Source organism: Stegodyphus dumicola, chromosome 12, assembly GCF_044657685.1.
Source record: "Stegodyphus dumicola isolate Sdum_Otavi_A_Nest chromosome 12, ASM4465768v1".
Taxonomy (NCBI): Eukaryota; Metazoa; Arthropoda; class Arachnida; order Araneae; family Eresidae; genus Stegodyphus; species Stegodyphus dumicola.
Window position 1 is genome coordinate 57,391,803 of NC_140779.1, and position 27,923 is coordinate 57,419,725.

The 27,923-nt window shown below is 30.9% G+C and overlaps 1 protein-coding gene across 1 annotated transcript in view; it reads left to right on the plus strand.

Moving 5' to 3' along the window:
- The window catches only part of LOC118179390 (uncharacterized), a 28,189-nt gene extending 505 nt beyond the window's left edge, over positions 1–27,684 (plus strand). Inside the window, exons 2-6 of the mRNA XM_085827738.1 lie at positions 4,983–5,084; positions 11,289–11,610; positions 27,024–27,115; positions 27,380–27,469; positions 27,562–27,684. Coding sequence (XP_085683864.1) covers positions 4,986–5,084; positions 11,289–11,610; positions 27,024–27,115; positions 27,380–27,469; positions 27,562–27,576 — 618 coding nt within the window. The 5' untranslated portion in view covers positions 4,983–4,985 and the 3' untranslated portion in view covers positions 27,577–27,684. The remainder of the gene's footprint in view (positions 1–4,982; positions 5,085–11,288; positions 11,611–27,023; positions 27,116–27,379; positions 27,470–27,561) is intronic.
- Positions 27,685–27,923: the final 239 nt, after the last annotated feature.

Consider the following 27,923-nt stretch of genomic DNA (forward strand, 5'->3'; position numbering starts at 1 on the left):
GAGCATATTTAATTTGAACTAGACCAAAACTATTGCAAAACTTTTGTTCTCTGAAATCAAGATATTAATAACTGAAAGACTGTTTTAAAATTCAACAACCAGTAAATTTTGCATAAAGATGTCAGATATACATGGCTTTCCGGACTAAAAGTTAATTTAAGGAGAGTTTGAACTATTAGCAGAAGTCTGGATAACCATTAGTATATATATATGACAAAATAAATTTAAATGCTCATGTTTCTCTTCCCTCCCCCCCAGTCTTTTTCATTGCACATGTAGTACGCAATCAAATCTTGTGCAAAACAGGGTTATTTTGCTGTGCGATAAAAAGTATCTAAATATTTTTAGGTGAAATGGGGGAGGTGACTTGAAAACTCATAAAAAAGTATAAGAATGTAAAGGTTTTAAAAATGTTGGAAATGTGCCCATTAGATTATTATCATAGTAAGCTGATTTGGTTGATCTTTGAATTATGGTAACTTGGCGATTTTTTGGCGAAAATTTGGTGACCAACTCTGCTACAGCAACCCTCTGTTTTTTTTTTTCGCCGCCATTTTGTCTTCACGAAGCAAAGACATGTTTTTTTTCTTTTTATTTACTCAACACTTTTTCCAACAATCTACTAGCCGAATTACACTTATGATAGAAATTTTATGGAACAAAACTGCTTAATCATGACAAATATTAACTGCAAAATTGGGAAAAAGTGCAGAATCGCAAACTCCTTACCGCGTTTTTCAAAATCGCACATACACAGTAACCATGTACACGTCGACTTATTTTTACTTAAAAAAAATCCCAGAATTGCACAAAAATGGCATTGCGCACACTCTTGACTTTATCCATCTAAACTGCTATTTTCTCATAAATTACAAAAATTTGCACGAAAATGCAGAAAAATTTTGTGAATCTTTAAACTCGGTAAAAAGCACATATATGAAATTACCTGATCGTGAAAAATTATATACCCTATCCAAGGATGAACATTTCCACGTATAATATAAATAAAATATCCAAAAACTTTTACCTCTAAATTATCTATTATAAACTTCACCAATGAATTCATAACAAAACATTAAAAATGGTTACAAATACTTAGTGTCAAATATATAAATTATTTCCATGCACGTTTACTTCCATTCAAATGTATACCAAATTGCTATGAACATATAATTATATAACACAAAAAAATATATAACACAAAAAAACTATGATTTAATTAAAATATAATTAAACCATGTACACATCAACTTATTTTTACTCAAAAAAACATCCCAGAATTGCACAAAAATGGCATTGCGCACACTCTTCACTATATCCATGTACACTGCTTTTTTCTCATAAATTAGAAAAATTTCACGAAAATGCATGAAAATTTTGTGAATCTTTTAAATTTGGTAAAAAGGACATATATGAAATTACCTGATCACGAAAAAGTATATACCCTTTCCAAAGATGAACATTTCCACGTATAAAATAAATAAAATATCCAAAACTTTTACCTTTAAATTATCTATTATAAGCGTCGCCAATGAATCTTTAACAAATTACAATGAATCTATTACAAATACTTAGTCTCAAATATTTAAATTATTTCCATGCACGTTTACTTCCACTGAAACGTATACCAAATTGCTACAAACATATAATTCACAAAATAACTATTATTTAATTAAAATATAATTAAACCATGTACACCTCAACTTATTTTTACTTAAAAAAACATCCCAGAATTGAACAAAAATGGCATTGCCCACACTCTTCACTATATCCATGTACACTGCTTTTTTCTCATAAATTAGAAAAATTTCACGAAAATGCATGAAAATTTTGTGAATCTTTAAATTCGGTAAAAAGGACATATATGAAATTACCTGATCGCGAAAAAGTATATACCCTTTACAAGGATGAACATTTGCACGTATAAAATAAATAAAATATCCAAAAACTTTTCCCTCTAAATTACCTATCATAAACCTTACCTACCAATTTCTAACGCAAACATTTAAAAATGGTTCCAAATATTTAGTGTCAAATACTTAAATTCTTTCCATGTACGTTTACTTCTACTCAAACGTATTCCAAAATACTACAAACATATAACTCTCAAAATCACAATCATTAAATTAATATATAATCAAATTAAAAAACACTACTTGAAATATAAATAAGCACATACATTAAATTAATAAAAATTAGCTTACAATCCTAATTACTTTAAACTAAATCATTGCTAATAACAATTTTCTAATAATACCATATTAATTTATTTACTCCTTACATTTAGAACAATGCATAAAAATAATATCCTCAAATAATTAAAAATACTAACTTACCTAATCTTCTACAGAATCTTGAGTGCATGGCGGATCACAAAATGTCCATTTTCACCAGATTTCTTGCACCGCCATTCAAACTTATCTGTAATATCCTTCCTTCACACAATCTCATTTCATACCCACATGTTGGACATTCATACTTATCCGCAATTAAGCAATTCTTTTCAATTACACATAAACGCAATAAAAATTTCGGATTTACTTTATATAGGGCCATGGGATCCAAATATTAAACAACACTGTTTCACAGAACATAGAATGAAACTAATGCTGTACAGCAGATATTTTTACAAATTTACCCCCTTTTCCGATTAAAGAACCATGATTCGTCCATTAATGTCACATGACATATCTCATGATCTCTCATTTCCCTCACAAAAAAATAATGCGTAATCGGAACTGAGTACTTCTCACATTATTCCCAAAGTCCTAGGTAGTAACCTTTATCGCCTCCAAAATGTCGCCAAACTACCTGTTACCATATTCCAAAGATCAGCCGCTGATTTTAATTTTTAAAACAAAAAACGTGGAAGCCCTATTTCATGAAATTGTTCTTTAAAAGAGAAAATGGCTCTGGTGTAGAATTGGGTGCCCCTTTGATTAGCAACACATTTAAAAAAAATTTTGGCAGATGAAACCTCATTTCTAGTTACCATGATAGTTTTAACTTTGTTTTAGCTTCCTGATTTTTTTAAAATTAAAACAGATTGATGTGTACATGGGCAAATTTAAGGCAGTGCGCAATGCCTGGTTTGTGCAATTCTGGGATTTTTTTAAAGTGAAAACAGATTGATGTGTACATGGACACAGACTTTATGCAATTCTTTGACTTCCTATTTTGGTTTTGTGTAGCGGCCATCTTGAAATTGTGCCTTCCTGGCATCAAAAAAAGAGTCCAACAAGACCCAATTGTAAACTTTAACTGAGGAAATGTATAAAATAATTTAAAACAGATATAAAGTTTAATAAAATACCAAAAAAGAAATATAAAATGCATTACCAAAATATGAAATATATGTAAATATCATTTAGTTTTTTTTATACTCATTAATAAATTATAATAATATTTTTTCCATGTTTCGTAAATATAATCATTCATATAGAAATTGTATTATTTTTCAGTTATATATTGATGAGTGACTGACTGAGTATTAACTCCATAGTTTTTATATGTTTAGGTGGGTAAAGTGCAGAATTGCCCACTTATTTGTTTGGTGCTTTTTACAAGAGTAAGAAGAATTAGATTATTGTCAATTTTTTTTAAAATTTTTAAGTGAAAATAGGTCAATGTGTGCATGGATAAAGTCAAGCGAGTGCACAGTGCCGTTTTTGTGCTATTCTGGGATTTTTTTTTTTAAAGTGAAAATAGGTCAATGTGTGTATGGATACCGAGTATGTGCAATTCTTAAAATCGCGCCAAGCAGTGAGTGATTCGCACTTTCCCCGTTTAGGTTTTATAATTGTATTTTCTTAATTTTGTCATTGCATTAATATAATTTTATAGTGGCATTATTCTTAACATTTATGCTTTGGGTACAACTCTGATATACGCCCTAATTTCACCAAATGTGGCGATATGTGTTTTGTGCTGGTTTTTGCACAATTGCGTGTTCTTTGGCAACCCTGTTGACGTTGAAAAATCTTTCGCTGGAGCTCATTGATTCGTATCTGTGTCTGAGAAGATGGGAGGGAAAGATAAAATGGTAGAAGTTGTTGAATTGAAGTTCAGCAAAAGAAAATATCATTGTGGCCATCCTGTTGAGGGGTAGTGGGTATTTGGAGGTGTGGAAAGAGGGTCTGGGAGATTATTTTTAATGGCTGTGCATGATAGAAGTAGGGATTTGTGATTTTATTTATTTGTGAACCATAGTATGAATTTTCTGGAGTGTGTCTGGCTGTCATGTAAATACGATAGTGATTACGTGGCGGCACGTTAAAGGCGGTATGAAATTGCTATTTCTGCTGTTCGAAAAAGTATTAATTCATGGTAAGTGCATTTTATTTTATTTTATTCTTGTTCTTATTTTATAGAATGTTATGTTCATTGGTTCTTTAGTATGAATTTCTGTCATTATTGTTGTTTTTGAAACAGAATGCTGTGTACATGCTATTATTTGAAATTTATTGTTGTTATGTTAATTTATTAAAGTGAGGTGTGCATAGTTCGTAGATTCATTCGTTGCTTACATTGTGCCATTTGTAGATGTTTTTTTTTAAGTTAAAACATGTTGCTGTGTACATGGATTCTTGTCAAATATTTTTGGTTAGAAACTTTACGTTTTTGCTATCTAAATTTTTTGTTTTAGTTTCGGATTTTTAGCTTAAATCGTGTGTTCAAAACGTAGTTTTTGCATGTGCGAAAACCGCGTTTTTGGAGACATTTTAGGCTTAAAGTTCGAAATGTATACAAAAAATTTAGATAGTAATATGGCAGTGTGAAGTTTCTTGCCAAAAATGTTTGGCGAGAAATTTGGTGATTTGAGGGCGCATATCAGAGTAGTTCCATATTTTGAATAACAATTTTTTTTTTTAAATTAAGTTCAATGCATTGAATTACATTATTTTATATATTAGTTTAGGTTTACTTTATTTCCTATTTTATTTATTTTATGTTTATTTATTTGTGTTTCTTTTAATTTCTAGAAAATGTCAAAAAATAAGACCAAAAAGACTTTACAAAGTTTACAGCCTTCTGAAAATGCTGAAGTAGGGAAAAGAGGAGCCATGAAACATACTAAAGAAAAGGTTTTTTTAGTTTTCTTTCTTTAATGCCAAATTTGTCAAAACTGAAGTTTCCTCTTATGGGTTTATCATTTTGTTAGATGCATATTCTCAAATTAAAAAAATAAGAAACTTTTATCTTTTGTTTGGAACATTCAGCATTTTGTTATGAAATTACAACTCTACTTTCTTTGATCAAAACATCGATTTTCTTTTGTTGTAATTAAAATTATATTGCAATAAAAAATTGTTCAGTATTTTGTATTGTATCAATACAGCTCTGAATATGTATCTGAGATAAGCTATTAACTAAATACTTTAGGGTAGGATAAAAATTGCTATTTTGCAGTATGGCAAGAATTTAAGAACCACCTCATTTGCAATTATTAAATTCTTGTAATGGAAATTTTTTTTTTAGATATTTTATTTCTCTAAATATTTTCTTTTTTTTATTTATTACATATACAATATTTCTGCTAAAAAAGTGTGATAAATATATTATTCTTATCTCTTAAAATAGTAAATACCACATTGTTGATTATTTGTTAATCATTATTTACTCTATAATTAATTTCGTATGTAACATGAATGATTGCTGTATATAGCGGTAGTTTATACATTATTTACTGTATAATTAATTTGGTATGTAACATGAATGATTGCTGTTTATAATGGTAGTTTGTAAATTATCACTATATATAAAATACTATTACTATTGTTCATATTATTCCAAGAATGTTATTGTCTATAAATAATATTAGCTTTTTATTATAGCTCAAATTATCAGTAAATTTAACAGGTGCTTAGGAATGTTCATGTTGAGGAATAGTACATTGTATGGCACATTTTAAATGAAATGAAATAAAAACTGAAAATTAAAAAATATCCTAATTGAATTTCTGAATGATATGCTTAGATGGGATGATAATAATGATGACTGATGCATGCAAAAAGCCAGTATTCATATGTTTAATAAAATATAAATTTTGTTTAATATAATTAAATTTTTACTATGTTAAATATGCGTAGTTTTGCAGTCAGTAATGCATTTAAATTTATAATAACATTATTAGATATTGGAACAGGCAAACAATACATTTTTTTAGAGTTATGCATGCCACTTGATAATCTTGCTGAAGAAATTTGATGCTTAATCATTAAAATGATAAACTAGAAGTGAAACTGTTGGAGAAATTTATGATGCATTGTTTGAAATGAGTGAAAATAGGTACAGTACAAAGTCCGTAATCCGGACTCGTCCGGACTTCGGCGATTCCGGATTATAGATTATCAATTTAAATCTGGTAAGACGGTATGCAGAAATTATACAATTAAAAATATGAAACCATAATTTATGAAATAAAGAGCAATTATGATCTAAAGGGGTATCAAAATTTACAAAAAAAAAGCTTAATATTTGTTTACTTTATTAAACATTTCTTTCAATGTAAGTTGTTTAAGTTGCTTCATTTTTTGTGCTAATACTTTCTCTTTAATTCTATAAACAGACATAATTTCTTATACAGTTACAAAGTGCCACTGCTCAATTCCTGAAATTGCTGTGTCGAGAATACCGTCTAACTTGTCAATCGAAATATTTTTGTTTTCAATAACCTCTCTGTCACTTTCTTCACTATCGGAAGCGTGGATGAAACGCTCATGCGTAACCACTTTACATGGCGTTTTTTTTTACAGATGAAAAGGTAAAAATACTTACTGAATGCAAGTTTCAGATTTTTACAAATTTTTTAATAAAATACTACAAAATTATCAATATTCCTCGTAAGTTGGTAAACATTACCAACATATCAAAAGGAAAAAAAAAACTTTTTTCAAAAATTTTAAAATACAAATTTTAATTATTAAATAAGGATTTTATGATATATTTAAAAGTAAGTTTTCTGTAAAATTTTGTTCTTCTCACTATGGGCACAGCAATCTGTTTTTGCTGAAAAATTTCTCAGAATTGTGCAAACGCAGCATTGCGTACTATACTGGTTATTTACCAAACACATCTCATTCTTTGTTCCTTTAACAATTTTAGGTAAAGTACTGCATTCCTGCAGATTTCTTCCTGCAGTTTCTTCCATTGTTGGCAAATTCCAGGAGCAATATTTTAAAATGGAGCTCAAGGAAAAAATATTGTGATTTGTCTTTAAAAATTATTGGAACTTGGGATGAAAGAAAATGACTACATAAGAAAATGGAAACGCAGCTTGATTGAAGGTTTTTTAGGAGCCTAATTGTATGAAGAATGTTTGAATGCATGAATATCAAAGTTTGGCAAATTCTGAAAATTCGGCATCTTCTACTAAGGTGGTTACGATAATACACAAGTACCTGAAAATATTTTATTTGACCCCTTCTATTAAATTACTAATTAAGGGAATTAATAACTTGAATTTGCCTGATTAATGTAGTGACAAAAATGCTGTAAATAAAATAAACATTACAAACTATGCAAGATATTTTAGATATTCTGGAAGCATCATTCATCCTGAACTTCATGTAAATAACAGACGGAATCTTCAGGAAGATTATAATACATATATGCAAATTTATTTTTAACTCCTTTCAAATCAGTTTGCTACTCATTCTCTGTGCTGATATGTTTTCAGTTGGTTTATTATCAAAATACCAGTCTAATACTTAAATGTCTGGAAGTGCTTTTTAAACCAGATGAAATTCCTTAGAGAAATGTCTTTACAATTTAAAGAAATTATCAAATGTATGAGTTTCTTTATCAAGGAGCAGTATTCTGTGTTGATTTCAAAAATTATATAAAGTGATATGTGGAGATATACATGGAATTTTGTTTAGATTCTCTTTCTAGAATAATGGATTATTGCTTTGAATTTTTGTCTCTGTTTGTAAAATAGATGTAAATTAATTTAATAAAGATGTCTTTCTCGTTTACACTACCAGTATGAAGCTACCTTCTCAAATGCCATTATAAAATATATTTTGTAATAATATTTTACTGATAATGAGTTTGTTAGTATTAAAATCAACTCATTTTGGAATTTCAGACTTTGTATTTATAGTTGTTATTTTTTTTCCAAAACTCGTGTTTTATTTCTCCCCCCTTTTTTTTCTTTTGATGGGGGTTATCAAAGTGTGCATACTTTCAGAATCTGTACTATTTTTGATTACAAAAATTAAATATACCATAAGCTTTTTTTTTTATTTAACTTCCAATTTAGGAATTGCTTATTTTTATGGAATATCATGTTCGTCCTGTGAAGCAGCCTACAGAAGTAATGCTAATTGCTAGTCTATTTTATGAGTTAAAATTACTCATCTGTTACCTATGAATTTACGTTATCCATTTCTTTTCATTATTTCTCTTCAAACATTTAAATTGATAAGGGAAAAAATGAAATTTCTTCAAATCAGTTGAATGATGGTCTGTCAAATCTTAAGCATGTGTAATGGGAATCAAGCCCATTTACCTTATAAAGTCCTCCATGAAGACATCCCTTCCTTTAGGTAGATAACTGTTAACTGCTTTGCTATAATTTAAAATAATAATTATTCTAAGTATTCATATTTCCTAGACAAGAAAGAGGACAAGACTTTGCCATTTGAAGCTGATTACAGTAAACCCTTGTCAAACGCAGGGCTTATGTCATTAATGCCTTGAATAAAATCGTATTCTGCAAATTAATTTTCTATAGGGAAAATCTAGGTATTATTTTGATTAAGAAATTATGTATAATTTAATTAAACTTAAGTACTGTTGTAATTAAAAGGGAAAAACAAAACAAATGTTAATCGAAAGAATTTTTATTACTGCTTTATAAGTATGTGATAAAATTATTTTTTTAAGCTGATGAATTTTGCTTTGGAGAGTGACTAATGCAAATCTAAAAGTTTTGTGACAAACAGCACAGTTTTTCAGTGCCTCTTATTAATCACTTCTCGTGCCATTTACCTTGATGAAATTTGGGCCCAAGTGTTGTGGGTCAACGCGTGGTAAACAAGCCAAACTGATGCTTAAGAACGATCACAGTATGAGCCAAAATACAAATGCCTGTGTTATAGTCAGTTTTGCATGACACTGCTGACATGGAAGTAAATTTTAATCCTTCTGACTTTTGTAGATATTATATATTATATTTTGTAACAAATAGCAGTTTCAAAATTATATTTCATAAATAAACAACACTTCAAGTAAGTAAACTTTAATCCTTAGTGGAAGTAAACTTTAATAAACTGCTTTCACTTAAATCTTTTGTATTTTGTAGGGTTTATTGAATTTTACTAACTAAACTACTTTGTAACAGCAATTATGAGAATCGCGACTAACTCTTGCTGTGTACTGATATGAACTAATGTTCGATTATGACCGTGAAATTACTGAAATTACTATGTTAATGTTCACGAGCCTGGCTCGTATTGTTTATGTTTGGCCTGGTTTTCTGTTCACAAGCCAGGCTTGTGATGTTTATGTTTGGGACAAAATCTTCATCACGAGTCAGACTCATGAAAGCATGGGAAGGGGTTAAGTGTCCTTTCTTTTCTTCATTTGCATCTATCTCCATTGCAAATCAGCTTGACCTTGTGTCCTTTTTAGCAAATTAACTTCTAATAAATTAAAGCTTAATTAATTCTTTTTCTACATTATCACTGCATTGGTGTTAGAAGATCACCCAGTTCTTCATTTATCATTTCTTGATTAATTCTTTACTTTTCCTTCTTTCATATCTGAAAATTCGGTACTTTTCCGTTTTGTCGGCGCAAACCATAAAGTCGCCAATAATGGTACAACTGATGCCAAACGAATATCTTCGCTGGTAACCGTTTACGCTTCATTTTCAAAACAAGTTGCAGACATTTCTTATCAGATTGATTGTTTCTTTCAATACTGGCATACAATTACATAGAATGTTTACCTAGATAGTTAAATTTTATGCCCTAAGACCATTTGTGGTAATTAAGTCATTTAGGATGCAATCACACCGCTCACCCGAAGGCGAAAATTAGAAAAGACAAAATCAAGTGTTAAATTCATCAATTCTAATGAGAATGCACTAGCAAAGTAAAGCAATGCGGTTTTACATAATTGAGTAAACTATTCGTACAAATTGAAATAATTCGTGCATTTAAACTTTTATTCCAAATTAAGATATAACTTGAAATTAATGTAGATAATTACTGACAGAATTAGTTTTTTGTAACGTAGTTTACGTGAGATGAGATCACTTGGGGTCACGTGATACGAACCGGCGAATCAGGATGTTGAACCATGAAAGCTAGTAAATTTTAAATTAATGCCTTTTTACAAATTTATTGTCTTTATTTACTGGCTTTTTACAAAATTTTAAACCATATTAAAATATTTATGCCTTCAAAATAAAAGATTCTTAGAACTAACATTTGTTAACATTTTTTATATATATACTATATGCTATCGCCAACAAAGTCTGCTTGGCGAGATTTGCGCCGGCAAAACAGAAAAGTACCGAAAATTCTTCACCACTAATTGCTTTTTTAATCTGTATGGTTTCTTTTCTTACATTTTTAGTTGCGGAAATCATTTAACCCTTTTCATTGTTGATTATTTCTGGCAACAAATGATGCCAGTAAGCATTCAATATTGATAAATGAATGTTGACCAACATATGAATCAAATTCTAGCATTATACAAATTAAATGAAAACTATTAAAATATCGCACATGTGCAAAATTACATTCCACAAATCCGTACTCGACTAAGGTTTACTCTACTTGGTTTGTGGGTATACTGAGTAATAAAGTAACTTGTTTTCTTCAAAAAGTTTTACATTAACAGATTCTCTTATAGACACGGAGCATACTAGCACTTGAGCAGCAAAATAATAGAGACATTTTTCATTTGTGGCAAAATTTTCTAAAGTGTGTGCTATCTCTTTGCTTGATATATTTTTATTTTGGAACTATGTCAATTGAAAAGAATATTTTCTATAAGTGGTAAGAAAAAAATTGAAAAGTAGATGCTGGCATTATGAAGCAAACTTTTTTTTTTTTTTTTTTTTTAAAATCTGGAGTTGAAAGTGAATATAAACTGCTTTTTTTAATGCAGTTCTGATTTATAAACTGTTTATTTTATGACTGTGTTAGCAAATTTTAAGAATTCATAAAATTAAAAGTCCAGTGTAATAGATAAATCTTATATATTTCGTGTTTCTCATGCTAGATGATAGTTTACAGATGTAAAATAAGTGTATTATTACTGTTTATTTTTAGGATCCTGTTGGAAACTCTTTAAAAGAAGCCACAGAAGCTAATTCATCAACTGAAAAAGAGAACATTCCAACTTTAAGACGATCAAAACGAAAACCTACACTTTCAAAAATGGAATGTAATACAGTTTCATCTGAGCAGCAGCCCCATGAAGGTTTGAAAGCCAAAAATTTAGCTGCAAAGACTAGAAAATGCCGTTCAGCAATAAACCCAAAACTAGAAATATCTAGTGTAAAAGATCTAGAAGCAGATACTTTATCAATGGAAAATTTTTATTTTGAAGAAAGAGAAGTGTTAATTGAAGAGAGTCATCATTTAAGTGAAAGTAACTTATTTTTTATGTTTAATTTTTTTCATGATACATTTAACATTTCTGTTATCTGTAGTTTTGTAATATGATATCTGTTTTAAAAATTTTCAGAAATGTTTTATGTACTCATTATAAAAGAACAACAGATTCTTATTATATTACTAAATGTGTAAAACATGTTTACATACCTTTTAAAAATTGGACAAACAAGTTTTCAACCAATCAATTTAATACATTTTAAAATTTAAATAAGTTAATTACCATATATATCAAAATATGAAGTGTCATATAATGTGTTTTTGTTGGTGTAGTTGGTAAATCTCACCAGCTTCTAGACTTTAAGTTCATATTTTAGTTGTTTATTCTATTTAAAGTTATTTCAGGTAGTATGGTGGTAGTTCTACTGCATAATGGGGCTGATTTAGGCTTTGTTTTATATCTCAATGTTTATTTAATTAAATAGTTCCACTAAGCCCTGTTAAGCCTCTAATGGCAGTACGGGAAGTTCTATTAGTCATATCAAGATATAAATAAGTAATTAACAATACGATAGTGTTGTATAAAAAAAAGGTGGTTTTGTTTAACCCTTTCTGGCGCAGTGTGTTTTATGTTAGTTTATGAATTTATTTAGTTTATGAATGATAGATGGCAGCACCACATAAGCAAATCATTAATGTTGAGATATATTCTGTTTTTAAAGACAGTGATTTTTCAAAGAAATGTTTCAGATTTTTTTCTAAATATAAAGAATATCAATGAAAAAAATCTTTATATAATTTTGTTGTTCATATGCTAATCTGCCTATTCTGTATTACTTTTAATTTTTATCTTTGAAATATTGCGTATAGTGAAGCCTTCAGTATATGGTGTGTTCAGACTGAACACACTGTACTGGTAGTGCCTGACACATGGGGGGTGAGTCACAGAATCTGGTCTCGTTCTTCAATCACGGGGAGGCTGAGAGCGCAGATTTATTTATATTTGTTTTTATTCTTTTCTGTTTTTGGTTTTAAAGACCCCGGTGCTTTGTTCTCACTTAGCTATTTGATTTTCAGCAAGAGCAGACCCTTTTTTTTCTGTTGCTTTCATCGTGCGTAGTTTGCTTAGTTTTGATTTCTGTAGATTTTTTTTGTATATATATTAATAATTATTCTTTTTCTAGTCAATAATTAATTGTAAATATTATAGTATTTTAATTATTTTTCTTATAAAATTTTAAATTGTGTAAATGGCTCGGAGAGGCCTTAGCATTGCAGAAGTAATGAGAGTTTCCTTTTATTTTCCCTTTTTTTTTGGGGGGGGGGGAGGGGGTGTAGAGTAGCAAACCTTCCCATGGTGCACCCTGGGTTATGCTAAATCTGCTACAGAGGTCAATTTCTACTGTTTTTAAATCATAGACAAAGTATTTTACTGTAATACGTGCTTCACAGCAATGCTCACCTATCACAGCTCATGCGGCTCAGTATGTTCACTTCGGACATACCCACAAAATGGATACGGTTTGTGCAATCTTTGTAAAATTATACCTGCATACTCTCATAGGCCTAAATAGACTGCCTCCAAAATTTTTTGGTAAAATTCCAACTTTAAAAGAGAAGCGTGCGGGAAAGGATTAAATTTTAATTGAAGGCTAAAAAATTTTCAATGGATTACTGAATCTCCCCTAATAAGTAGAATAAATCTGAAGTTAATTTTCAAGCATGGCTTTAAACTATATTTGTTTTACAAAAATTTACATTTAAATTCATCTGCATTTGAAGAATGTAATAAACAATGTACGGAAACATTTTATCATTTGTCTTATTTTTGTGAGAGTTGTCTTATTTTACTTTTATTTCTATTATTGTTTCAAAGTATGTTAAATTCTGTTAAGTCTCCCCTTCGTTCTGCTGTTAAATAAAATTTTGATAATTGTGAATGTTTGAGAAAGATTTTCCTCTAAAAATTAGGCAATACAGCAACCTTATGTTTGGCCAAGAATTCGATCAAGATTCTATTAATTTCAAGGTCAATCAGGCACAGGTCCCTCTTTGTTAGGGGAAAAAAAAAAAAAAAAAAAAATTCTGCAGTACTTGGATGTGTGTAATTTTAATTGGATTTCTGCTATAGTGCTTTTCAATAACCTGTGGTTCCAATAACCCAGTGGGACCTGAAGAAATGAAAACTCTTTATTTGTACTTTTCAAAGATGGCGATAAAATATGAATAATGTGTGAGACACTTCATCCTCTGCAGATTTTTTGTGATGACTTCAAGGAGGAGAGTAGTCATATAATGCAGTTATTTCAGCATATTTCTGTCAAATAATTCTATCTATATTTATATCATATTTTCTTCATATGAAACATGAGTATACAAATTAAAGAAAATAATTAATAATATAAAGAAAATAAATAATGTGGAATATCGAATGAGCATCTTAAAAAATTAGGAGTTGAGAAGTTTATACATACATACTTTTAATGGTATAAACTGATGGATTTGATGGAAAAGATATTCTACTTTTGGACGGGGATGGAACTTCTGATCTCAAAGTCCACCATTAGGAGTATCATGCTTTGACTGTTTAGCTGGCATGTTTCAGTGTCAGAGAAGGGAAAAAGTCCTTTGTATCCTGTTTCCATTCCAGATAGTAAATTGTGAAAACACACACACTGTGCATAAATTGAAGAACCAGCACACTGTAAAGAAACACATAAGAATTCAGCAAAGTGCATGAAATAATGCTTAAAACAAAATTCACAAAAATATTGCTGAGGTTAATTTTATTTAAAGAGTCAGGTCTTACAATCTGGTATTTTTGCAATATTCCATAATCAAAGTTGCTGGCAAAATTTACAATGCAGCAGTTTATTGCATATTGGAAGAAATTTTTGGTTGCTTTATTGAAGTAGTCTTTCACTGTGTCCATATTGAGTTCTGACGGAAGTACAACATTCCAGATCAAGTATGCACATGTAATTACTCTAAGGAACTTATTATGTAAAATGTGTAGTTTTTTTAATTTCATTGTTGGTGGTGTTTGCCCAGGCTGGTGAAGCATAGACAAATATTTTTTTTTGTTACAAATGGCGGGCATTTGCCTATAACGGCATTGGCCACTACAAGGCCAGAAGTGGTGACCATATTGTTATGGAGGCACCTAATAGGTGGCTACTGTTACCTCCTATGGGACAGACACTTTTACATCCATGCCTTCTCCAGGATTCAGATCCGGGCCCTATGGTATTGCAGTCAGGTTCCCCTAACTACTATAGCATCTGGGCAGTGCATAGATAAATATAGGTCTAATGAAGGCTGTGTGATTTTTTTTTTCCTGGCAAGACTAAGTTATGAGATGCTTGCAAGAAGAGAATTATATTTTAGTATATAATTGGGGACATCTTGTCTTTGATTTGATAATGTGGTGATTTCATGTAAAAGTACTGTAAAGTACAAGGTAACTCCAAGGTATTTTATGGCAGAAACAATCAGAATTACTTGCCAAATAAAGCAGTTGATTTGCGATTGGTTGCTGTTGTTTGTGCTTATGAATGATAAATATTTTTAATTTATCTCTCTGTATCAAAGTTTTCCATTTGGAGTACAAATGTTTGTTAGTGCTGGGGGGGTCATATTTTTCAACCTTTTCATAGCATAATTTGAAATCCCTGACTTAGCTAAAATAGCTGTATCATCAGCATAACATACTAGCAGCATGTTTTGACTTGGGGAAGTCATATAATATGCAGAAATGTTCAGAATAAGGATCCCTCTGGGACTCCTTCATTGATAAGTGTATGAGAGTAGGCCTTGTTTGACAGCAAAGCTTCTGTTAGTCAGAAATGACTTGAGGATAAAGATGTATCCTCTAGGTAAATGCATCTTAATTAATTAATAGATGAGGCCATTATGTCAGATGCAGTGAAAAGCTTTGGCCACATCTAGCATGAAGAGAGCAACCCTGAGCTTATAGCTCAGCCTATACATTCACAAATTCGAATAAGCTGCTTGGTGGTGAAGAAATCTTTACGAAAACCATAAATAATCTCTTGAAGATAGAGTTTTATTTTGGAGTATATGATTTTCTCAAGTAATTTTCTTAATACAGAAAATAGGCTGATTGGTATGTAGATTTTGAAGCTTTTAGTGGTTTCAGAATCATGAATATGGCTACCTATTTCCAGGAGTCTGGGAAACAAGCATTCTACAGGCATGCATAGAAAATACTACTGAGATATGCTATGCAGTTTGGAGCAAGATTTTCCAGCATATTATTGGTGACTTCATCCATACCCAGAGGTTTTCTGAGTGTTGAATTAATAATTTGCATCATTTCTTCAGCAGTTTTGAGTCTGTTGAAGGCAAAATTCCAAACCTAGTCCCAGTCAGTGACTTTCTTTGTGAGAATATCTCATAATTTGCTTACATCAAGCCAGGCAGTCATTGGCATGTGATCAGATGCTAAGTTATCGATCACTTCCGTGGTGAGAGGGATGTTAATTGTGCTTATGAAGAAATCTAGGATTTCATGCCTGCAATTTGAGATACTGGGGTGATATGTAGTTTCCTCAGGAATGGGGGATGACAAGATAGATTATTATGATGTAGTTGTAAATTGTACTGCTATTGCAATTGGAATTTCTGTACCCCATTCCATATGCTTACTATTGAAGTCACCACTGATCATTGTTGGATGCTAATTGTTCAGTAAATCTGTAAGGATCAAGTCTGAAACATTATTATCCAGTGTATTTCACAAAATATAATATGTCCAGTGTAATTTGGGTACTCATCATTAAATTTAATGCTTGAGATTAGATTGAGATGGAAGTGATATGCTTTATTGCATTGTAACTAACATGGCTTTTTAAAAATATTTTAAACAATTTTACCTTTTTGAAAAGTTTTTATTATTTATTTGTTTAATTATTTATTTTTTGATTTCAGTGATTGAAATATTTTTAATAGCATTACAGATTATCTTAATCATTAATTTTAACACATTTCATCATTTAAAAAAATAGAATAATACTTGATTTAAGTCATTTTTTTTTTAATGCACCAATTTAAATCATTGAATTGTACATTGATTAAATCATGATTTAAATCATTGGTTTTAATTAAAATCATTGACACCCTGAGCAAATGTTATACATAAAAATGTTAGCATTTAATTAGTTCCTTTATTAAAAACACATTCCGTCAAACATTAATTGTTAAATACTTGCTTTATTCAGAAACATTACTATCAACATTACTGCTCAAAAACTTACAGTTCAAAAATATTATCGTTCTGAAAAAAACTGTTGTTGCCAATCAGGAAAATATATTTTAAATAAAATTAATACGTTGCGTTTACATTCGGGCATGACTTAGTTACGACCTCGGAACATTAAGAACTTATATTTAAAAAAATTAAATCTGTAATATTAATGTTTATAGTTCGAAAGTCTTTAGCTGTCATATAGATTCACCATCGTTTTCTATTCTTTTTCCGTGTCCTAGTTTTAGTAATATGCGGCGTGTTGTTATCGTTATCCTCAGTAACACTAATGTCAACACCATCATCATCGTCTTCTGATTCAGCTTGACACTACCATGACTTTAATTGGCTCACATGAGCTGTCGTACTAAAGAAATGTCCTTTCACCTTTTCTAATTGAGTCACTCTATAGGTATCACTTGGTAAAACTTCTGTAACTACTAAAGGTCCTCGATACTTTTGTTGTGTTTTGGTTGATTCTCCAGTTGATTTAGGTACTCTTCTCATAACTACTATTTCTCCTCGTTCGAATGTTAAAGAATTACTTTTCTTCTTGTCATAATTTGCTTTCATTTTCATCTGCATATCTTCAGTTCTCTTTCTAGCTTCATTCTGTAAGATTACTGGATTCTCCCATTCATCTGCGTCTTCATCTGTAATCATCCTCATCAATCCGTCATTAAATTTTGGTGAATAACCGTGAAGCATTTCGAAAGGAGTTTTATTTGTAGTCTTATTTATCATATTGTTTAGATTTCTTTCGCATTCCTTAATCTTTTTGTCCCAGTCTCTCTGATTCGGATTTTCCATACTCGTTTTAATCAAATTTAGCCAAAATTGTTCGATTTGCTCTTTCCACCATTCCATTACCACTTGGATGTTGAGTTGAATTGAGTGTATGACTGATTCCATTATTTTGACAGTACTCTCGAAATTCTTTCGCTGTGAAACATGTTCCTCTATCGCTGATAATTTTTTCTGGTAACCCAAAATCATCTACAAAACTCTTCAATGCAACTAACACATACTTGGTTGCAGTACTTTTCATAGGATATAAGCGTGTCAATCTCGTAAAATTATCAATTATTACAAATAATTCTGTATTTCCTCTTGAACTTTTTACGAATGGTCCTAAATGATCTATATGTATAATTGCAAAAGGTCTTCTACCAGGTCTAATTGGATGCAGTACTCCTTGTTTCTTACCACTAGGCATTTTATTTACTAGGCATTCGAAACACATCGAAATGTGACGCATAACATATCGTTTCATTCCTTTAAACCAGTATGATTCCTTGATTTTGGCAACAGTTCTGTCTGCTGAAAAATGTCCCAAAAAATCGTGAAATTTTACTACAATACCTTTTCTCATTGATTTAGGTATGACATATAACAATTTCTCCTTTTCCTGATCTTTCACTTTACGAAACAATCGATTATTCTTCAAGACGTAATTTTCAGTTACATATTTCTCTGAATTCGTTCTATCATTTATCTTTTTCTTTAAAATGTCTATTAATTTGCGTAATTCTGGATCTGAATGCTGAATCATAAGAATTTGTTCATCTATCGTTAGCGTTAAACAAACTTCCAAGTTGTTTTCAATTATAGAGTCTAAAGTTTCTTCTGGCTGTTCAACTGGCGATCGGCTCAATGCATCTATGTGACTCATTTTTTTACCTTTTCTGTGCTTTATTTCAAGATTGTATCCTGGATCAGATTACTCCACCTTGCTATATCTGAGGATTTGAAGTTTTCTTCGTGTTTAAATAAACTAAAGCTTGGCAGTCTGTAATTACCGTAAATCGGATTCCAATTAAAAATTTTCGAAGTCGTGTCAAAGTCCAAACTATAGCCATTAATTCTAATTTGCTTGAAGGATAATTCTTTTCTGTTTCTGTTGTTCCTTTACTTACACAATAAACTAAATGCCACTTTCTATCTTCACCTTTTTGCAACAGCATTCCTGCCAGCCCTTTGTTGCTCGCGTGTGTGTGCACTTCAGTCTCTGCTTCGGGATTATACGAGGGCCATCCAGGAAGTAGATTACGTTTCCGTCTGTGTCCGCTAGGGGCGGGGCTAGCGCGGCCATCTTGGGGTCAGAGCGTTGCGCAGCTCAGTCTGCATCTAGCCGTGCTAGTGAGAGGTTCGTGCTGTGCTCCGTTCAGATACTGTGACGGTTTGAAATGTCTGCGTTAATTGAAAATCCCGCGAGCTGCGAGGTGCGCTCAGTAATAAGGTTTCTGACTGCAAAAAACTGTAAACCGATAGAAATCTATCGGCAGCTTCGTGAAGTGTATGGGGACAACATTATCACTGAAGGTGGAGTGCGTCAGTGGGTCATAAGATTTCAAAATGGCCGAACCAATGTTCACAACGAAGATCGAAGTCGGAGACCCAGCATAGTGACCGCTGAACTTCTCGAAAAAGTCGATGCTAAAGTCCGTGAAAATCGAAATTTCACAATAACGGAACTTTCTTTGAGTTTTCCACAAATTTCGCGAAGTTTGTTGCACGAAATCATCAGTGAAAAGCAAGAAGAGGTAACGAAGTGGTTGAAGGCGCAGGCGGCCGAATTTTTCGACGAAGGAATTTCCAAGCTCGTACATCGCTACGATAAATGCCTTAATTTGTATGGTGACTATGTAGAAAAGTAGTATTTGAGTGTGGCTTTCATCTGTATATAATAAAATTTGTTTCCTATACTTTGTTTATTTTTTTATTCCAAAACGTAATCTACTTTCTGGATAGCCCTCGTATAATGCTAGTATTGGTTCATTAGTTAAATGATCCTTTAAAGTACTGAATGCTTCTTGCTGATCTTCGTTCCAACAAAATGTTTCATCCTTCCTCGTCAGTCTCGTTAGCGGCTCAGCTTTCTCTGCGTATTTCGGTACAAACCTTCTAAAGAAACTTGTAAGGCCTAAAAATTGTTTAACTTCATGTTCATTGGTTGGTTTAGGAAAGTTTAATATGGCTCATACTTTTCTTGGTCCAGGTTGCATACCATTTGATTTTATTAGAAATCCCAAATACTCAACTTCATCTTTTCCAAATTCGCATTTTGTCAGTTTCAATGTCAGCATTGCTTCTCTCAATCTATCAAACACTTTCCTAAGTTTTTCCATCATTTCTTCCCAAGATTTAACCGGAATTAATATGTCGTCCAAATAGCACAATACTTCTTTATTAAGCAATGGACCTAAAATTTGATTCATAAGTCTCTGAAATTCTGCAGGTGCATTAGCTAGCCCAAAGATCATACGTTCAAATTGACCAGTATCATCTGGAGTGATGAAAGCTGTTTTCAGTTTCACTTCTTCAGTTAAAGGAATCTGCAAATATCCATGAGCTAAGTCCAATGTAGTGAAAACTTTACACTCACTAAGACATTCAAGAAGATCATCTATCCTAGGGAGTGGAAATTTATCTTTAACAGTTTGCGAATTCAACTTTCTATAATCTATCACTAATCGTAATTCACCTGTTTTTTTCTTTACGAGTAAAACTGGACTAGCACATGGAGATCTTGTTTCAGTAACAGTTCCATATTTCTTCCATTCATTTATTATCTTCTTTATAGAAGCACGCTCTTCGGCATTTGTTTTATACGACTTCATGCAAATAGGCTTACTCCCTTCAATTTCTTTAATATTCATTTTTGTTAAGTTTGTACACCCTAATTCCTCCATATTTAATGCAAAACAATCTCGATACTCATTTATCAAATGTAAAACTTCCTGTTTTCTTTCTGGCGTAGTATTGTTATTAACTTTAATTTCTTCTAAAGTAATCGGTCTCCTAAACTTCTTAATTTCATTTATTATCAGTATTTCCTTTTGACTTGAATTTTCAGTTTTCTGATCTGAACTTGGTTCAACTAATTCTGCTACTTCCGCTCTACCGATACATTGATTCTCTTTCAAAATTAGTTTTCGATCGCTGTAGTTAGTGACTGGTATCACTGTTTCTCCCTGTATTACTTCCAATAATGAGCTCAACTCATCTTCCGATCCACTTATTAAAACATAACCGTTATTTATTTCATCAGTTTTAACTTTCATGAAATTAACCGTATTACTTTCGATTTGAGTTTCTTGGGAAGCCTTCAGTTTAATTCGCGGAGTGTTGCTATCATTTTGCAACTGTGAAAATGGGCAGTCATTAGCATAGCGTGTGTGCAAGGTATTACCTATCTTGGCGTATGCAATATGCGGTAAATCAATCCATGTTCGACCAACTAATAAGTCGCATGGTTGCGTTTCATCTCCTACAATTAGAACTGTAATGTCCTTTCCTTCCACATTATCAATCTCTAAGTTAACAGTTACTTTTCCCAATGTTCTAGCGGCCGGTTTATTCTGGTTCCCAAAGCCAAACAATTCCTCCACATCAGGTTTTACAATAAGATTCAGTCTCTTAGCCGCAGACTGTTTCAATAAACACGAACTAGAACCCGTATCTATGATTGCAGTAATTTCTTCTCCATTATTGATGCAAGCATACTTTAAATATACAGCTGGTGAAACACCTGAATTCTGGTTCACGGATAAATTATTTTTAACATTTTTTAAGTCTGGATTCTTAGACGTACACCTTTTAAAAGTATGACCCTTTTCATTACATTTCCTGCAAATAATTTCTTTTTTAGGCTGAGGACAATCCGTCGCTATATGTCCATAATCATTACAATTGAAGCATTTCGGCTCACCCTTTTCATTGCGGATGCCAGGATTATATTCCCTTTTCCTTTCGTCTGTTTTATAAAATTTATCTCTCAGATTGTATTTATTATCAAAACTGTTTTTAAAATCCACTTTGAAATTACCATCTGTCTGCATGGAATCTTTAACATTTCTTTGTCTTGAATACTGATTATAGGATCCTTCATAAAATTTAGAACCAGATTTGGGCTTAAAATTATGCCTAAAAGTTTTATTTTCTACTTGAAGTACTTTTATCCCTGCCCGAATATTTTCATATTCATCTAGTTTTTCAGCCAACTCTTCAGGATTAATGAATTTAGACCAATCATCAATGAAATGGTCTCAGATAGCAGCGGGGACCCTCTTCTTTAATTGATCAGTAATAATAAGTTGTTTTAAAGAGTCAAAATCTGTTACATTTAATCCAGCAAGCCACTCTTCAAAATAATTTTTTAATTCAAACGTGAAGTCCTTCCACGTATTACGCAACGTTTTAATATGATCAACGAACTTTTGCCGAAACTGTTCAGGGCTTAACTTAAATTTTCTCAGTAGCAGTTGTTTAACGTGCTTATAGTCGTTAGCTTTCTCTTCTGATTCACGGGCAATTAATTGAGTTATTTCATAAGGCAATAGACCCAACAGCTGAGAAACCCAGTTTTGTTCTTCTAACCCAATACGTCGTGCCTGTCTCTCAAATAAAACTAAATAGAAACTTATATCACCTTCATTCAAATCATACTTATGCATTAATTTACTCATATCACAAATATTACTTCTACTAACATTAGAAGAAACAGAATCATTTACATTACTACTTCTGATTTCCGCTTCTATTTTCAATTTTTCAAGTTCAAAAGTTCTTTGCTTATCTCTTTCTATAATTTCCATTTCAAATGCTCTTTGCTTATCTTTTTCTAAAGTTTCTAACTTTTCCCTGTCTAAACGATCATTTATAATTCTATCTAGCATTTGTTTAGTAAAGTCTTCGTTATAATTCTTACTATTCAAAATCATATCTCTTAAGCCTACAATTTTAATATCAGAAGGGACATCTACATCAAGTTCCAAAGCAAGTTCTTTTAAATCACATTTTTTGCCTCTTGCCAAATAAGCCATCTTAGACTTCAATTTTCAAATACTAATACAATAATTATACTTAAGTTCTTTCCGTTTAATACTTAGACATAACATAAACAGTTTATAAATTCACGTACCTTTCTACTTTCAGTTTTGGCGAGTTTCCACATTCAGTTTAGGCTTAGCGTACGTTAAGGCAATACGTTGTTAAATCTAGATAATAATTCTAGTTTATCCCACTTCCGAAATGTTAGCATTTAATTAGTTCCTTTATTAAAAACACATTCCGTCAAATATTAATTGTTAAATACTTGCTTTATTCAGAAACATTACCGTCAACATTACTGCTAAAAAACTTACAGTTCAAAAATCTTATCGTTCTGAAAAAAGCTGTTGTTGCCAATCGGGAAAATACATATTCAATAAAATTAATATGTTGCATTTACAAAAGATTCAATAATTTATCAGAGGAATGAAAGTTCCATTACTAGAAAATTATTAATGTTGAAAAAGTTTTGAAACCATAAAAAAATTTATATACAGTCAAAAGTCGTTAATTCGGACACCCATAATCCGGACATCAAAGCTAAAAACTTTCTGCGCATGCGCCGCATTGGCAAATGCGCACAGGCATTTTACGCTTGCGCGTAATGACCTTGACTACTGCGCATATGCGTGTGCGCAAGTGCAGAATACGTTTTCGCCTGCGCGTTTAATGTATAACGGATGGTGTAAGCTAAAATTATCTAATTATCTATTTCAGTTAATGTTAATGATTGCGTTGTTCCTTAATCTTCGAATTGGATCCCGCTTATTATTTTTTGCAGACTGTAAGAGCAATTTTATAAAAGTAAACTTGAACTTTCGATTATGTCAAATAGAATATCCGATGCTGGAACTTCCAAAGGATCTACAAAACGAAAGTATGTTTCGATGTCCAACAAACAAAAAGTGGAATTGCTGCAAAAAATGGATAAAGACATGAAGAATGTGACAGAGAGGTTAGTGAAAACGAAAAAATTTCCATTGACAAGTTAGTCGGTATTCTCGGCACAGCAATTAACGGGACTTGAACAGCGGAACTTTGTAACTGAACAAGAAATTATGTCTTTTTATAGAATTAAAGAGAAAGTATTATCACATAAAACGAAGCAACTTAAACAATTTACATTGAAAGAAATGTTTAATAAAGTAAACAAATAAATATGAAGCTTTTTTTTTTTTTTTTTTTTTTGTAAATTTTGATACCCTTTAGATCATAATTGTTCTTTATTTCATAAATTACGGTTTCATATTTTTAATTTTAGAATTTCTGCATGCCATCTTACAAGATTTAAACTGATGATCTATAATCCGGAATCGTCGAAGTCCCGACGAGTCCGGATTAACGACTTTTGACTGTATATGCAATTTCATGTTTCTTTATTGCAGATTATAAATGTCTTTCTTTGTTAATATCTATAAATAAATATGTAGGTGAATTACTCAAAAAACTTGAAATGTTTTCTTTTTTATGTTTAACTCTGGAATTATTAGTTATTTGAATATCACTGAGGAAATATATAATTATGCAGTAAAAAGAGATGAAGTTGCTTTGCATATTTAATTTTACAAACATTTTTTAATATAAAGGAATAATCATAACTGTATTACCATTTGTCATTAAATCCTTAGTGTAATAAATATGAATACCTTAATTCAAATTTTCTGTGTGAGAATTGATCTAGGTTTAGTAGTATTTATGTATGAACTAATAACTTTTGGCTTTCTGTAGCAAGCAAATGATGGTACTAATCAGCAGTCTTGATGATGTGGAATAATTATTTTTAAAAATACTTTGTATCTCTATATTAAATATGTATTTTTAGGTTGAATATTTCAATCTATTAGTTTTTTCTGCCATCTGCAATATTTATAGAGTTTTAAATGGATATTAGTATTTTACGGTAGCAATAAATAAATTCTATAGCTGGCATGTATATTATAGGACTTCATTCAAATCAGTTTTTAGTATGCATCCTTATCATTCCATGTTAAATATAAAAAAATTGAATTTTTTTTCTTTTCATCAAAAAGCATTGTGTTGAGTGCATCGATTCACATTTTTATTACAATTTATTGAAAATTCAATATTATGTTTAACAAATTTTCTAATAACATGAATATGATCCTAAAACTAATCTACCATTCAAAATGCCCAACTTTTTAGCAGTTTATTAAAAAATTTAATTTTTCTGTCCGTGTTGATGCATGATATTTCTTCAATGCAATAGTTACCTCCTTTACTTTCATCATTGATATTACCAGATTTAAATGAATTTATCAGTAAACTGGTAGAAAAAATATAAAATAAATAATAATAATGACAAAAAAAATAATCATTTCTGTGAAGCAGAGAAAAATTTCAATGAATCATGCAAACTATTAATTTGCATATTGCATTAAGTAGATTTTTCTTGTTCAAATATTTCATGCTATGAATATATAGTCATTATGGAGATATTATGAGGGCAAAATACAATTAAAACTAATTCAATGTTTTAATTTATTTAATCTTGACAAGTTTTCTTTGATTTTTCTTCTTAATAGCATATAAATATTACTATTTTGAATTTAAAAAAATTCAAACTTTGGGATAATTTGCCCGTTGAAGCACTATTCAGCTTGAAAGTACAGTGTAGTCTCGATTATCTGGATGTGGATTATCTGTGTGTGCTAGTACCCACTCTCATTCAACACTGTGCACGAGAGTAGCAAAAGCTTAGATGAAAGTAAAACCAATAACTCTGGTTCACTCATGGAGAAAGATTCTTCACAATGCAGAAATCAGGGAATTATCTAATTGTGAAGAATTCAAGTTAGTAATCGAGGCTGTACACCAAAAAATTGAAAACATAAAATTCTTTGAAAATGTCAATTGGAAAAACATTAAGGAATGGCTCGTTGGCGATTTCACTGATCCAGGCTTTCAATTTTGAGTGATGCAGAGGTCATTTTAAATGTGACAAGAAAGGAAGAGGCAGAAAATGATATTGAAAATACAAGCAAAGAAGATACTGACAATAGTCCTGAAATAACAATGATTTTTATTCAAACTGTATTGGACTTCATCGACCGAAGGGTATTCGAACACAGTGATAAAATAGCACTTCAAAAAGTAGTCAGTGAAATTCGACAAATATTTAAATGTCTCATAAACAAAGTAAAATTGCTGATTTTTTAAAGAAGTAAATATATAAAATTTGCGTGCAATTTTTATTCAATTTTACTAATTTTTAAATTGATTTTAAATTTTTTATTAAAATATTTTAATAATTGTATTTTTGATGAAATTTTGTGTTATGTACAGCTAGTTTGTGTTTATTCCATAATGTTTGATGACAATTTTCAATTGTATTCTTAATTTTATAAAACTGCTGGTAGGGTTTTTTTATCAGCACCGTTCAGTACAAAAGTTTTTCTTAGAATTTGCATTGTTTTTTAAATTTGATAAATGTTGGCATGTTATACCTTTTTCTGTCTCACTTTCTGCAGTTCTTCTAACACTTTCATAGTCAGTTCTTGCACACATCTCAATAATTTGTGAATTGACACAATTATAAAAATGAATTTTCATAACTTCCTTCGCTGATCTCTCAAACATCAGCTATAGCTTGCAATTCCTCTGAGACTTCTACATAAAAGCCACATTTTAAACTGAATTTAGAAGATTAACCCTGTGCATTGAGTATAATATACAGGCATCTAGCAAACTATCAACTTATCTTCTTGGAAGGTTATGTTTAGCTTAAAGCACTTCACAGTGCTTTTTGTGTTGCATTCTTGCTTTGTTTTTGAGCCTCTTCTATCTGCTGCCCAGAAAGGATAGTGCTTAGTAACATTGAATGTTGTACTGAGGGGCCCCGGGTTGAATCCCAAAAAAGGCATGGTTGTGTGTAAGTGTATAGCGTCTGTCTGTGCAATAAGAAGGCATTCAAAATACACAGTGAGCTGAAATGCTTTCGATAAGGTGGTAGTAAAGGAAGAGGGTTGTGAGACCCTTAGTTTTTTTAATTTAGCGACCCTTAGTTTAGCAACTCACGGTGCTATCTTTCGCAGTTTCATACGGGACAGAAGCTTAGGATTTTACATCATTTGGCAATACCTAATATGCCTACCTGGATGTGCCTTGCTTTAACCTGCCCTTGTCTTTTCCATCTCCAGCAGGTGATTTTTCAATCATATTCTCTTATATGGTTTGTGTTGATGTTTTGTACTTACTCTCAAAGTGTGCGAGTTTTGAGACACCCTGTATATCCAGATACTTTACATATTAATTGAAGAATATATATCTGCCCAATTTTGATATTATTTTAGTTCCTTTAAATAAAAAATTCAGTAAATATATTTTTTGTATAGGGTTAATTTTAGGGAATGAAAAATGTAATTGGAAAGAATTAGCAGAAGAGAGGAGATTAATGTTAGAGAAAGCTCTGCATGAAAATGAAATGGTAAGTTTATATTGAATAATATCTTGAAACAGGTGATTTTTCAGTCATAATATTTATGGAAGAGAAAAAATAAGCTGAGACATTGTCTATTTTTATTACTTTATATTAATTCTAAAATATTAAAACCTGTGTAATTATTGATATATTTCTTTTCTTCACCTCCAAAAATAAACTACAAATCTAAATATGAAATAATTAAATAAAAATTAAATATTTATAATAGCCTATTATCAAATCTTAAGTGCAGCATATTCCATATTACAGCTACATGATCAATTAAATGTACTTCAAACTGAAAATTTCCAGTTAAAGCAGCTAGCAACAGAAGCTGAAGCTTTAGCATCAACTGTGAGGGTAAGAAAAGCCTTAAATTATGAAATAACAATAACATTTGTTTCTGCTTGCTTTGTGTATGAAAATTTATAAAATGTTATTTTTCATTTCAGGATATGATCCAGTAAAATTTAGGACAATTTATATGTTATTTAGCCTTGAAATGAGTTGCTTTTGTCAAGTCCTCTTTGATTGTGATTTTCTAGGGAAAAAATAAATAAATAACTTTAAAAGTTTATTGTGATTATGAGGAACGGAATTTTGAATATTAATTTAGCTTAATAAACTGTCATTCATATAGTCTACTTGAATGGTAAAAAAACTATATTTTAAGTATAAATGTTTTTATTGATTTATGATAATGCAATAATTTCTATTATGTTCTTGGATGATAACGTAAATTATTAAGTATATATTAAAAGCAATTTTAAAATATATTTTCACTAAACTTCTATTTTAACTTCTTAGAAACAAA